This window comes from Kogia breviceps, chromosome 1 (assembly GCF_026419965.1).
Source record: "Kogia breviceps isolate mKogBre1 chromosome 1, mKogBre1 haplotype 1, whole genome shotgun sequence".
In the NCBI taxonomy this organism is placed as follows: Eukaryota; Metazoa; Chordata; class Mammalia; order Artiodactyla; family Physeteridae; genus Kogia; species Kogia breviceps.
The window spans coordinates 92,974,599-92,988,515 of NC_081310.1; the positions used below are offsets into that span (position 1 = coordinate 92,974,599).

At 35.2% G+C, this 13,917-nt stretch overlaps 1 protein-coding gene across 3 annotated transcripts in view; it reads left to right on the top strand.

The window, feature by feature from the left end:
- The window catches only part of NUF2 (NUF2 component of NDC80 kinetochore complex), a 34,356-nt gene that overhangs the window by 6,303 nt on the left and 14,136 nt on the right, over positions 1-13,917 (top strand). For all 3 annotated transcript variants that reach the window (XM_067040087.1, XM_059042375.2, XM_067040093.1), the window contains exons 6-10: positions 453-514; positions 7,646-7,743; positions 8,946-9,019; positions 10,689-10,785; positions 11,671-11,733. In XM_067040087.1, coding sequence (XP_066896188.1) covers positions 453-514; positions 7,646-7,743; positions 8,946-9,019; positions 10,689-10,785; positions 11,671-11,733 — 394 coding nt within the window. The remainder of the gene's footprint in view (positions 1-452; positions 515-7,645; positions 7,744-8,945; positions 9,020-10,688; positions 10,786-11,670; positions 11,734-13,917) is intronic.

The window sequence follows — 13,917 nt, forward strand, 5'->3', positions numbered from 1 at the left end:
TCTTAAAGACATGATTTTCTTTGAGAGGGAATTTCTACTATTTTTCTTTCCACTCCATCCCATAAATATCCAAAATTGTACACTTTCAGCAAACACAACTAACTGCCTCCACCTGTGGCACCTTCAGTTCATTCAAATGATGTATTAAGATATTGTGAGTCTAAAACTGTTGGAGGGTTTTGCATTCTTAGAGAGTCCTAGTACCTCAGAGTGTGGGTTGTTTATTAGAATCTATAACGATGCCTTGGTATTACATGAATATTTGTGTAATATACAGAAAAATTAGATTTCAGTGCTGTAGGATTATATCTTGTAGTAGACTTCTGACTTGGTCCTTTGACATTGAGAAATATATCCAGAAATCTTTTTGAAAATAAGATGTTTATGCCCTTTGGCTTAGTATGTAATTCACAGTACACTTTTCAATATGCTTGCTCCACTTTATCTTCAAGGGACTCATTTCTGCCCATCTGTCGGGTGAATGACTTCGAGATTGCTGATATTCTATATCCAAGTAAGTGAAAATTTAAAACAATTTTTAATGTTTGGCTTCAATCTAACATTTTACCTTTCCATCAATAAATGTGAAAAAAAAAGAGAAAAGACTTCAAGGAACTTGGATTTAGAAAGTATATCTGATTCTCGAGAATGAATTTTTTCATATCCTATTATTGGAAATTTTTCCTTTGTAAAGCCACAGAAAAGCTGTTTTTCTGATTAGTTTTTCTTAACTCCTTACATTTGAAAAATGTCCTGTAAATTTGAGAATATGAATACAAATAATATGCAGGCTATGATGTTGCATAGTGGGTTAATTATACCAGTTTTATTAAATATAGTAATTACTTTTTACCATGAAGAAAGTACCTTTTAGTACTGATAATAGTCATGATATTATATTAAAATGTAAAATTCTCCTAACTTTGTGTCCGTTTATTCATTTGACCCTTTTGTATTTATATATCGGGTTATCTTATATTGGAAGATATTTGGTGTGCTATGTAAAACTTTGTTTTTTATCCTCTTTTGGATCTCCTCCTTTTTGTTGTTGTTGTTTATTGACATATAATTTACACAAAAGTTCACCAATTTTAAATGCATAATTGAATAAATCTTAACAAATATATACAGTTATATAACCAGTGCCACAATCATGACCCCTCAAAGTTCCCTCACATCCCTTTGAAGTCAGTTTCCTTTGGTCACCCCCTTTTACCAGCAATCACTGATCTGCTTTTTATCACTATAATTTTTTGACTTTTCAGAACCTCATGTACATGAAAGCATATAGTCTGTAGTCTTTTGTGTCTGGCTTCTTTAACTTAGCATAATGCTTTTGAGATTTGTCCATGTTGTTGCATTTACTAGTACTTTGTTTCTTTTATTTTGGAATAGTAGTGTATCATAAGTATATACCACAATTTGTTTGTCCATTGTCCAGTTGATAGACATTTGAATTGTTTCCAATTTTTGGCCATTGTGAATAAAGTTGCTGTGAACATTAGTGTACAAATCTTTGTTTTCGCATGTTTTCATTTCTCTGGGTAAATACTGGAAGTAGAAATTCTGGTTCATGTCGTACGTATATGCTTAACTTTGTAAGAAACTGCCAAACTGTTCTTCAAAGTGGCTATATCATGAAGCTAGTGCATTACCACTAGCAATATGTGATAGTTTCAATTGCTCCACATCCTCCCTGGACTTGATATTGTAGGTTTTTAATTTGACATGCTAGAGGCTGTCTAGTTGTATCTCATGGTTAATTCACATCTCCCTGATGACTTGATAATAATGAGCATATTTTCTTATGCTTATTTGCTATCCATATGTCTTTGGTGAAGTGTCTATTTGAATCATTTACCTACTTTTTAAAAATTAAATTGAATTGGAAGGCTTCTTCAGATATTTTGGAAACAAGTAGTTTATCAGGTATGTGTTATGAAAATATCTTCTCTTGGTCTGTTGCTTGCCTTTTTAATTTCATAACTGTGTCTTTTCAAAGCAAAATATATTTCAATTTTGTATATTCTAATTGATCATTGTTTTTCTTTTGTCATTCATAAAACTATTTTTGTGTGTTCTACCAAGAAATCTTGGCGTCAAGGATTTATTTGGCTAAACTTTATCCTATATTTTGCTGTAAGCGTATTGTACTTTCAGCTATTATTGTTTAATGCCTGAATTTTTGTATATCATCTGAGGCAAAGGTCAAGGTTCATTTTTTTTCCTTTATGCATATGGTTATAAAATTATTCTAGTACCACTCTTTGAAAAGATTATCCATTCCCCATTGAATTACCCTGGCACTTTGGTCAAAAGTAATTGATTAACCACTGTACATCTATTAGAATGGCAAAAATCTAAAATACTGACAATACCAAATGCTCATGAGGATATGGAGTAACAAGAACTCTCATTCACTGCTTGTGGGAATGCAAAATGGTATAGTGATGTTGGAAGACACTTTTCAGTTTCTTACAAGACTAAATGTATTCTTACTGTATGATCCAGTAGTCATGCTCCTTGGTATTTACCCAAAACGTGTTGAAAGCTCATGTCCACACAAAAACCTGCAAACAGATATTTGTTGCACCTTTATTCATAATTGCCAAAATTTAGAAGTATCCAAGATGTCCTTCAGTAGGTGAATGGATGAACTACATCAAGACAGGGGAATATATTCAGTGCTATAAAGAAATGAGCTATCAAGCAATGAAAAGACATGCAGGAATCTTAAATGCATATTACTAAGTGTAAGAAATCAATCTGCAAAGGCTATTTACAGTACCATTCCAGCTATGAGAGTCTGGAAAAGGCAGAACTTATGAAGATAGTACAAAGATCATTGTTTGCCAGGAACTGGGGGGAGGGAAGAATGGATAGCCAGGGCACAGAGGATTTTTAGGGCAGTGAAACTATTGTATATGATACTGTAATGGTGGATACGTGTCATTATACATTTGTCAAAACCCATAGAATGTGCAGCTCCAAGAGTGAACCCTAATGTGAACTATGGTCTTTGACTGATAATGATGTGTCAGTGTAGGATCATCTTTTGTAACAGATATACCACTCAGGTGGGGGATGTTGATAGTGGAGTAGGCTGTGTGTGTACAGGGACATAGCGTATATGGAAACTACTGTCTGCTCAAGTTTTCTGTGAACTAAAGTGCTCTAAGAATTCTGTTTTAAAAAGTCAATGATCATATATATATATGAGTATTTCTGGCTTCACTCTTTGCTCCATTGATCTATATGTCTGTCTTTACACCAACCATACTACCTTGATTACTTTAGCTCTATAGTAAGTCTTGAAATCAAGCAGTGGAAGTCCTGCAACTTTGTTCACTTTTTCAAAATTGTTTTAGTTATTCTGGTCTTTTGTATTTCCATATAAATTTTAGAATCAGCCTGTCACTTTCAACCCCCCTCCACTCCCCATAGCCTACTGGAATTTTGACTGAGATTACTTTGAATGTATAGTTCATTTGGGGGATAATTGACAACTTGATAATATTGGGTCTTCTAATCCATGTGTATATCCCTCCATTTATTTAGGTTGTCTTTAATTTTTCACAACAATGTTTTATAATTTTCAGAGTACAGGTCATAGACATTTTGATAAATTTATCCCTAAGTACTTCAATTTTAAGTGATATTGTAAACTTCATTTAGTTTAAATTTCTGATTTATTGGTCATTGCTAATGTAGAGAAACAATTGATTTTTATATATTGACCTTATTTCTAGTAGATTCTTTAAAATAGATTCCTTAGGGTTTTCTACATGGACAATCATATTGTTTGAGAACAAAGACAGTTTTACTTCTTTTCCAGTCTAGATGTATTTTAGTTATTTTTCTTTCCTTCTGCAGTGGTTAGGACTTCTAGCGTAATGTTGAATTAAAATGGTGAGAGCAGGCATTGTTGTCTTGTTCCTGATCTTAAGGGGAAAGCATTTAGGCTTTCACCAGTAAGTATAATGTTAGTTTTAGGATTTTCTTAGAATGCCTTTATCAGGGTAAGCAACTTTTATTCCTAGTTTGTTTCGTGAATGGGTATTGACTTGTTTTAAATTGCTTTTCTGCATCTAGTGAGAAAATCAAGTGGTTTCTCTTTTTCAGTCTAGTGGATTACATTGTTTGATTTTTGAACATTAAACCAACTTTGTATTCAGGATGAACCCCATTTGATTATGATACATCATGTTTTTTAATATATTGCTGGATTTGATTTGCTAATATTTTGTTGTGTTTTTGTGGTGATGTTCATGAGGGCTATTGGTCTGTAATTTTTTTGTAATTTTACTGCAGTGACAGACTTTGGATATCAGGGTATTGCTGGCCTCTTAGGATGAGCTTAGAAAGATTCCCTCTTTCATTTCCAGGAATAGTTTTATAAAATTTGTGTTATTTCTTCCTTAAATGTTTGGTAGAATTCACCAGTAAATCCATCTGGGACTGGAGTTTTCTCTGTGAGAAGGTTTTAAATTAATTAATAATTCAATTTTTAAAAAAATAAATAAAGGGCTATGCTGTTTGTTTATTCCCAAAGCTACTGAATGAAGTTTATCCATTTCATTTAAATGGGCAAATGTATTAACATAAAGTTGCTCCTAATTTTTCCCATATCTTTTTTTTTTTTTTTTTTTTTTTTTTTTTGCGGTACTCGGGCCTCTCACTGTTGTGGCCTCTCCTGTTGCAGAGCACAGGCTCCAGACGCACAAGCTCAGTGGCCATGGCTCACGGGCCTAGCCGCTCCGCAGCATGTGAGATCTTCCCAGACCGGGGCACGAACCTGCGTCCCTTGCATTGGCAGGAGGACTCTCAACCACTGCGCCACCAGGGAAGCCCTTCCCATATCATTTTAATAGTCTTTGGGGTTAGTAGTGATGTCCCATCTCTCATTCTGACATTAGTAATCTGTGTTTTCACTCTTTTATTTTTCCCTGATCAGTCTGGCTAGAGGTTTATCAATTTTGTTGAGCTTTTAAAAGAACTAGATTTTTGTCTGACTGATTTTTATGTATTTTATTTCTGTTTTCTGTTTATTGGTTTTTGTGCTATTGTTATTCCTTCTTTTTTTCATGCTTGCTTTGGGTTTGCTCTTCTTTTTTTTTTTCTCCTAGTTTTTTAAAGGTTAGAAGCTGAGGCCATCAGTTTGAGATCTTCTTTCCTAATATAGGTGTTTAGTGCTAATAAATTTCCCTTTAGCCCTGCTTTAGCTGTGTCCCACAGAGTGATTATAGATGGTTTTGTGTGTGTGTGCGCACGTGCGTGTGTACACGCACACGTGCATTTTGGATTATAAATTTAAGCTCATCTTCAACAGGATAGTCCTGTGCTTCTTTGGCTTCTGGGGTTGAGGCCATATCCCTCCTGAGGTATCTTTTGCTTTTGGAACTTACTCCAGGATTATCATTGGCTAAAGACCACTTTTTATCTTAATTCCTAATTTCGATAGTTCTTGGATCAAATATATAGTTTAACTTAAACCAAAAACCCATATGGCAATGGGCCCAAGGTTTAGAATTCTCAGAGGAGACTATTTCCTTACTAGAGACAAGGCTGAGCCACTAGTAACTTTGTCATTTCCCTGCACTGATATGAGAAATTTTTCTTTCTTTAATCTACCTTTTCTCTAAGGATGTAGCCTTTCTAGAGCCACATCCAGTTCCCTGTGTCATGTGAGTCCAAGGCATCATCAACTGTTTCTGTATGAAAGTTAATAATCTAAACCACTTGCTTACTCAACCTGGAGTTATTCTCTCTTGGTTCTCCTCATTTCTGGCTGTTTGTTTGTTTTTTTAATAAATTTATTTATTTATTTAATTTTTGGCTGCATTGGGTCTTCGTTGCTGTGCGTGGGCTTTCTCAAGTTGCGGCGAGCAGGGGCTACTCTTCGTTGTGGTGCGTGGGATTCTCACTGTGGTGGCTTTTCTTGTTGTGGAGCACAGGCTCTAGGTATGCAGGCTTCAGTAGTTGCAGCACGCAGGCTCAGTAATTGTGGCTCATGGGCTGTAGAGCGCAGGCTCAGTAGTTGTGGCACACGGGCTTAGTTGCTCCGTGGCATGTGGGATCTTCCTGGACTAGGGCTCGAACCTGTGTCCCCAGCATTGGCAGGCAGATTCTTAACCACTGTGCCACCAGGGAAGTCCTTGTCTGGCTGTTTTTAATAAGACTTTCTCTTTATCACACGTTTTCAGCAATTTGATTATAATGTGCCTTTGGGGATTTTATTTTATATTTTTACCCCCACTTAGATTTGCTCACTTCCTTGGATATGTTTATAGTTTCTATCAAATTTGGAAAATGTTTAGCTATTTTATAAAAGTTTATTCTGCCATTCCTTTTTTTGTTTTGTTTTTGCGGTACATGGGCCTCTCACTGCTGTGGCCTCTCCTGTTGCGGAGCACAGGCTCCGGACACGCAGGCTCAGTGGCCATGGCTCGCGGGCCTAGCCACTCCGCGGCATGTGGGATCTTCTTGGACCGGGGCACGAACCCGTGTCCCCTGCATCAGCAGGCAGACTCTCAACCACTGCGCCACCAGGGAAGCCCTGCCATTCCTTTTTGTAGGACTCCCAATTACACATTTGTTATGCTGCTTGATATTGTCCCTCAGTTCATAAGTTCTCTATTATTTTTTTTCTCTCTGGCCTTCATTTTAGATAGCTTTTATTTCTATGTCTTCAGTTTCACTAATCCTTTCATCTGTAGGTCTAATCTGTTCTTAATCCTATCTAGTGCATTTTTCATTTCAGGTATTTTATTTTTCAATTGTAAAATTTGATTCAGGTTTTCCCTTTCTCTCCTTATAATGCTAATGCTTTTCTCTACCTTACTGAACAAATAGAATATAGTTATAGAATATATTTATAAGCTGAATGAATTCAAAGGCTGAATCAAGAAGATAGAGTTTTTATAAATTCTAGTTACCTTGGCCTCTTCAGACTCTAAAAATTATAGTTGCTTTGGTCTCTCCAAACTCTAAACTCTATCTTCATGACTCAGAAAAACCCATGAGTTCTGTTTATATTTTACCTCCCTGGGGTACAGCCTGAAAATTCCCTTAAGTGGTGGGCTAGTGCATTCATTAATAGGGTTCACCTCATTTACTTCTCTTGTGGATTGCTGTTTTATATTGCTCATTGTTCATTGTCTAAAATTTGTTGTTTTATATATTTTGTCTGGTTTTCTGGTTGTTTGAGATGGGATAGTAAATCTGGTCTCTGTTGTTCTTTCATGGTCAAAGTGCTTTTTCTTTTGGTTAAGATAATTCTGATCATCAATTTAGAGCAGAAGTTCTTCAGTTTGGTTAATTAGCATACACACATTTTTGTTCTGTAACTATGAGCAGAATATATGGTGGAAAAAGATAAATTTTCACTTTTTTTTTGTTTGTTTGCGGTACGCGGGCCTCTCACTGTTGTGGCCTCTCCCGCTGCGGAGCACAGGCTCAGCGGCCATGGCTCACGGACCCAGCCGCTCCGCGGCACGTGGGACCCTCCCGGACCGGGGCACGAACCCGCGTCCCCTGCATTGGCAGGCGGACTCTCAAACACTACACCACCAGGGAAGCCCAAATTTTCACTTTTATATTATATTGTTTCAAAGATTTATTTAAGGAGTCTTTCTTTCTATTTTAGAGGCAAAACGGACAAGTCGGTTTTTAAGCGGCATTATCAACTTTATTCACTTCAGAGAAGCATGCCGTGAGACATACATGGAGTTTCTTTGGCAATATGTAAGATTTAAGTGTATTTTTTCGGTCACATACCAGGTCAATAACATCATTTGTACACCACTAATCTGTTTTGAAATGGTTGTCACAGATACCTAATTGTTTTATGGCCATCAGAATTAAATTTACATATCAATATTATATTCATATGAAATTGCAGATTTTAGTAAGCTGATCTCAGAATGAGATTTTCTTCTATATTTGGTATCATTAGGGAGAAGCTGGGGTTTTTGTTTTAATTTTGTAGCTGAGACTCCTTTTCCTTTATTAGGAAATGTAAGGGAAGAGAATAGTGATAACCCATTCCTTTTCTTTGAAGTTTAATAGATAATGTAGTGTTCTTTAAATAATTGAGATATTTGACATTTATATTTGCTTTCTAAATAATGGTCTAATTAGGTGTTTTGTTCTATTTATCATGCTTACTCAGCATTGCATTATAAGATTCAGTTCAAGTAAATCACTTTAACAGATAGAAACTCATTTCATCAACAGTTTAGGGAATTTGGAAAGATTATGGGTCATCTGTGTGATTTGTTCCCACCTGTCCTCAGTTTGAGGGTACCATGCTTTTAGAAAAGCACCAGAGTAATACCAGAGAATTAGGCCTTTAGTGACAGAGCTACGTTGATAAATATTTCCTTGTACAAATCATGTTCAGCTTATACCACCTAAACATCACATACTCTCCAAAGTGTACAGATGTGTGTACCGGCACATACAAACACACAATTTTGTTTGGCTAATTTCACTTCATTTTTTTAAGACATGGCTCAGACATCTATCATTTCTTTGAACCGTCTGCGATACACCTTCCCAGCCATTGCCCAAGTTGGATTGGATGTCAGTATATTCAGTTCTATGACAAGTTGTTTTGTAGTTTTATATTTGTGTTTCTGACTCGTCAAAGAGACTGAACTACTTAAGTCGAGGAACTATAAGTTAGTCTTCTTGGGGATTATTCCTGATACCTAGCACAGGGCCTGACTGCAGTAAGAACTCAACATTTGTGTGTTGAATAAGTAAAGGAATTCCTAAGTCACTTGTCGTAAATGCCCAATTCTTTCTTAAATTTCTTATTTTTCATGGTGAAAGTTGTAGAGTGAGGAAGGATTTTGTAGCCAGTACCGGTAGATATTTTTTTAAACATGTCTCTGATTATGGTGAAAAACACTAATATGACATTGTTAAAATTGCTTTAATAGAAATCTTCTGTGGACAAAATGCAGCAGTTAAATACTGCACACCAGGAGGCAATAATGAAATTGGAGAGACTTGAGTAAGTAGGAGATTTACAAATAAAATAAATGCGATTTCAAAATGCAAAATGAGTGTAAGTAGTATTTTACAGTCTACAGTCTACTTCATCTCTTTTATATTCCTTATTAAATAGTAGAGTGTTTAAGTTTACCTTTTTTGAAAAAGAAAAACAAGCTTTTCTTCTTTCTAACTTTTAGTGCATAATTTACTCTTTTACTTCTTATTTGTTGTTAGTGCATCAGCCAGACATGTTTAAAGCCATTAACTTACTCTCCTAAATTATATCTAGTGCTATTTATCTTACATAGGCGAGCAGTAACTGACAGGATTCTCTTTTTTCCTTCAGATCAGTTAATTCTGTTAAAATTTTTATTCCTTCCACAGAGGTTTGCTGTTTTGTTTTGTTTTTTTGACTCAAAGGTCAGATAGGAGAAGGAATCATTCAAGGGTTATGATTTCTTGGCTTTATATATATTGATTTTGAACAAAAGGATTTTTTTATCCCTTCTAATATGTTGATGTCTTTGGATTTTTCTGTTTCAAGTGAGAGCTCTTTTTTAGCCTGCCCTGGCATAAATTGCCTTTAGAGACCGCAGTAAGCTGAAAAGACTGGGAGTAGGAGGCAGATATTAAAATTTAACATGGTAAATTCACCATAAACCAAGTCAAAAGAGAAATGACAAACTGGAAGAGAATATTTGCAACATATGCCGCAAAGCCTTACTATCTCTAATAACAAATGCCATGTAATATTCTTAATATACAAAGAACTCCTACAAACTGATAGGAAAAAGATAATGGAAAAATGGGCAAAGGCTATAAACAGGGAATTTACAGAGGATTAAGTACAAATAGCTAATTAAAAATATGTAAAGATTGTTGAACTCAATAGCACTCAAGGATTGTAAAGGAGAAACTAACACACTATTGTAAAACAGTTATACTCAAAGATGTTAAAAAAAAAAAATAGCACTCAAGGAAATGAAAATTAAAGTAACAATTCTACACCATGTTTTAAAAACTAAAGTTGAGAACATTCATATGGAAGAGGCTGAAACATGCGTTAAGTGCTGTTAGGAAGCATTAGTAGAGCAAAAGAAATGGGTGATACAGGAGAGAGATGTGAGAAAATGAGAGCCAGAGCAGAGGTGGAGGAATCAGCATTAAAATTAGGAGTGGAGGGCTTCCCTGGTGGCGCAGTAGTTGAGAGTCCGCCTGCCGATGCAGGGGACACGGGTTCGTGCCCCGGTCCGGGAAGATGCCACGTGCCGCGGAGCGGCTGGGCCCGTGAGCCATGGCTGCTGAGCCTGCGCGTCCGGAGCCTGCGCTCCGCAACAGGAGAGGCCACAACAGTGAGAGGCCCGCATACCGCAAAAAAAAAAAAAAAAAAAAAAAAAAAAAAAAAATTAGGAGTGGAGTCAGAAAGGGTAGGTATGTATGCAGATGAGTCCACACAGAGATTTGGTGGGAGGAAGTTGAAGGAGCTCATTTGATTTTTATTTTCTCTTTGTAGTAGAGGCCAGCCAGGTCATGGATTTTAAATTACTGTCATTTGGAAGAATGAGAACTCATAAACATGAAAGCAGATAGTTTTTTTCTTTTCAGTTATTGGAGGGCAGAGACTGTTTTTGGCCTTTCAAGGTTAAGAACTTGATATATGTTATTTTAATTTATTTGGCTGTGTTCAGTTCTGTTCCAGTTGAAGAGCAAGCGGAGTTCAAGCAGCTTTCAGATGATATTCAGGAGCTGCAGCAATCGCTGAATCAAGAGTTTCGTCAAAAAACGGTATCTGTTGTTGGACACCTTAAACTTTTTTAAAGTTTTTTTGTAGATGTGGAGGAGCTAAGATCACATTGCTTTCAATTACTAATGAAATGGGGTATATCACTGTGTCCATTTGTGTACCTTATAACAGATATATACTTCTGTTGTCCAGGTCAAACCATGATTATTTATTGATGTTGTCAAAGGTATATGCTATCTTGTTGACTAGAATTTTTAAAGATTTTTCTGTGTCTAAACCTGATGTTTCCAAACTGTGTGTTGAGGCACCCTGGATACTGCAGCAAACCCTCAAGGGTGCTTCAGGATATTTTAAATTTTAAAGGGAAACAACATTCAGCATCTGTCATACACTGCTTGAACTTTTCTAGCTCAAGGTAGTTCAGAGTTTCAACATGAACTCACATTACCTTCCTTTTGTATCTTTGTGAACATGGGTTTTTGGCTTTTGCCATGACGAAAAGCAAGTGCTATGTGAAAATCATTGTGCACAGGAAATAAGAATTGTCTGTGTCCAATGATTATAAGATGTGTGAATTTGTGCAATGCCCAATTTTTGCAGTACACACATCCAATTTAGAAGTAGTTGTGGCTGTTTAAGAATAAAATAAAAATAGTTTTTTTCTTTCAATTTGTATGTATTACTTTTTCAGAGGGCTCCTGAGTTATTAGGACATACATACTTATTCAGTTATTTGGATTTAACTACTTAATAAAGGAACTGTTAGGTGTTTCTTTTGGCCTTAGGGTCATAATGAATAGAAAGTTTGAGATTATCTGGTCTAATCCACTTAATTCCTCTCCTTTCTTACTTTTATTTTATTAAAATCATTGACTAAATTTAAATCTGTTTTGAATCATAAAGCAATTGTTGGCTTCTTTCCCTAGATAGTGCTGCAAGAGGGAAATTCACAAAAGAAGTCAGATATTTCAGAGAAATCCAAGCGTTTGGTAAGCATCTTTTCATTTAACTAGCATTTAAGGTTTGAATCTTTTGTTTGGAGGAGTATTTTAACTGTGTGTTATTATTGTTAAAAGTTTCTCTCTTTTTCCCTTAAAGTGAAACTAATTTAACTTTTTCCAATTTAAATATAATAGATGACTATTGTTTTAAAAAATATGGAAACACAAAAATGTATGACAGAAGTGAAAATCAGCTGAAAGCTCACCACGCAATCAGATACATGTCATAGATTACATTTCTCTGTGCAAATATACACATATATGCATAATTCTACATAAATATTATATTCTACATGTCTCAAACCTGCTTTTTTTTCATTTTACAATATAGTTAAATAGTTATGTCAATATATAGCTTCATTATTTTAATAACTGCATATAGTTGTGCATTCTATGTATATACCTTAATGTAGATTGTTTCAGTGTCCTATTGATAGACATTCACATTGCTTCTAATTTTTTTGCTATTGAACAATAGCACATGTGTGTTACACACCTACACATGTACCTGTATATTTGTGCCAGGCTGCTTTTTATCATACAGTAGATTCCTAAATGTAGGATTTCTGGGTTAAAGGGAATCACATTTAAATTTGGCCCACATTGCCAAACTGACTTCTAAAAAGATATCAATTTGCACTTCTACCAGTAGAATATGAGAGTATTCTTTTCCCTACATTGTTGTCAAAAGTGGATGTTTTTACTTTTTTAAAATTTTTATCTTTGTCATTCTTATAGGAGAAAAAAACACCTCATTTTAATTTTGATTTTTTTTTTTTTTTTTAGTGATTTAGACCACCTTATTCAGTGATTTGTTATTTCTTATTTTGTGAATTACCTGTTTATGTTCCTTGTTTATTTCATTTTTTTTATAAAGTCCATGAATTAGGGGTATTAACTCTATTTGTCTTTCAAATTCATCATTTTTTCCTATTGGCAGGTTTATGTATTTATGTAGTAAAATTGATAGATACAGTATTCTATATTTGGGTTTAACTCTATACATAGAAAGGCCTATCTCATTCCTCATTTTTTTAATTCCATATTTTCTCTTGTACTTTTATTATTTCCCTATTATTATTTTTTTGTTTTTAAAAATAAATTTATTTATTTATTTATTTTTGTCTACGTTGGGTATTCGTTGCTGCATGTGGGCTTTTCTCTAGTTGCGGCGAGCGGGAGGCTACTCTTCATTGCAGTGCACAGGCTTCTCATTGTGGTGGCTTCTCTTGTTGTGGAACATGGGTTCTAGGTATCCAGGCTTCAGTAGTTGTGGCTTGCGGGCTCTAGAGCGCAGGCTCCGTAGTTGTGGCACATGGGCCCAGTTCCTCCGCAGCTTGTGGGATCTTCCCGGACCAGGGCTCGAACCCATGTCCTCTGCATTGGTAGGCGGATTCTTAACCACTGTGCCACCAGGGAACTCCCCCTATTATTTTAATGTTTATACTTTATAGCTATCTGAAATTTACTTTGGTATAATATATTCCTTATTTTTCTGTCATTTTTTATTGGCAGATGTTTTCATCAGAGTAGTATTAACTGTGGTTCAATTTTATTATTCATTTCTCTGTCCCATTTAAATCTATATTAAAACAAAATCACTTTGTAGTTAAAATAGCAAATTTAGGCTTTTTGTAAAGGGAAGAAAATTGATGAAAGTCAATGCTAATGTAAGGAAAATTATCTCTAATTTTGTAGGGCATTAAAAGAGTAGATAATGTGGTGGTGTGCTAAATTCTAAGAATAAAGTAAATAATATTGTTTCAAACATTCAGTTTTGGCCTCTGAGTTAGTTGATGAAAAGGTAAGAACTTTTTAAAATTTTTTAGTTAGAAATAATTTAGGCAAATTATACAAGATGTATAGTAATACATTCCTATTGTAAAATACTCAGATAACACACATATCCATATATAAAGAGAGGGAGAGAGAGAGACACATGAAAGGCCCTCTTCTCTCTGCCAGCTGTACCTAGAGGTTACACTTTTCCAGTCCTTTTTCTGCACCGTTACATGCACAGATATAGGTGCATGTAGTCATTTGTTGCTGTTTTGTTGTTCTGTTTTCATAGGAATGGATTTGTGTTATATAAGATAATTCTCAGATACCCTTCATCTTAATTCCCCCAATGGTTTGAAATTCAGGAGAAGAAAATTTGTTTTAGTTTAGTAA